At 52.9% G+C, this 327-nt stretch overlaps 1 protein-coding gene across 1 annotated transcript in view; it reads right to left on the bottom strand.

Moving 5' to 3' along the window:
* Positions 1-54: 54 nt before the first annotated feature.
* LOC125482259 (3 beta-hydroxysteroid dehydrogenase type 7-like) overlaps positions 55-327 on the bottom strand; it is a 1,512-nt gene continuing 1,239 nt past the window's right edge. Inside the window, exon 2 of the mRNA XM_048594296.1 lies at positions 55-321. Coding sequence (XP_048450253.1) covers positions 255-321 — 67 coding nt within the window. The 3' untranslated portion in view covers positions 55-254. The remainder of the gene's footprint in view (positions 322-327) is intronic.

Raw genomic sequence — 327 nt, 5'->3', positions numbered from 1 at the left:
GGAATGGATCGGGGGGAGAGTCTGATTTAAAACACGGAACGGATCGGTGGGAGAGTCTGATGTAAAACACGGAACGGATCGGGGGAGAGGCTGATATAAAACACGGAACGGATCGGGGGAGAGTCTGATTTAAAACACGGAACGGATCGGGGGGAGAGTCTGATATAAAACACGGAATGGATTGAGAGAGAAAGAGTCCCCGTTACCCTGATTCCATACATGAATAGGGTTATTGACCTGAAGTCTTGGCTGCATTAGCCCTGATCATGTCCTCTGTCGTGCCACCCCCAACCGGGGGAGGGGGCTGTCTGGTCGAGGGACCTGAGC

The sequence above is a fragment of the Rhincodon typus genome, unplaced genomic scaffold, assembly GCF_021869965.1.
Source record: "Rhincodon typus isolate 14 unplaced genomic scaffold, sRhiTyp1.1 hic_rhity00007823, whole genome shotgun sequence".
NCBI lineage: Eukaryota > Metazoa > Chordata > Chondrichthyes > Orectolobiformes > Rhincodontidae > Rhincodon > Rhincodon typus.
Note: the sequence above shows the minus strand (reverse complement) of the source record. Positions and strands in the feature narration are given on the sequence as shown.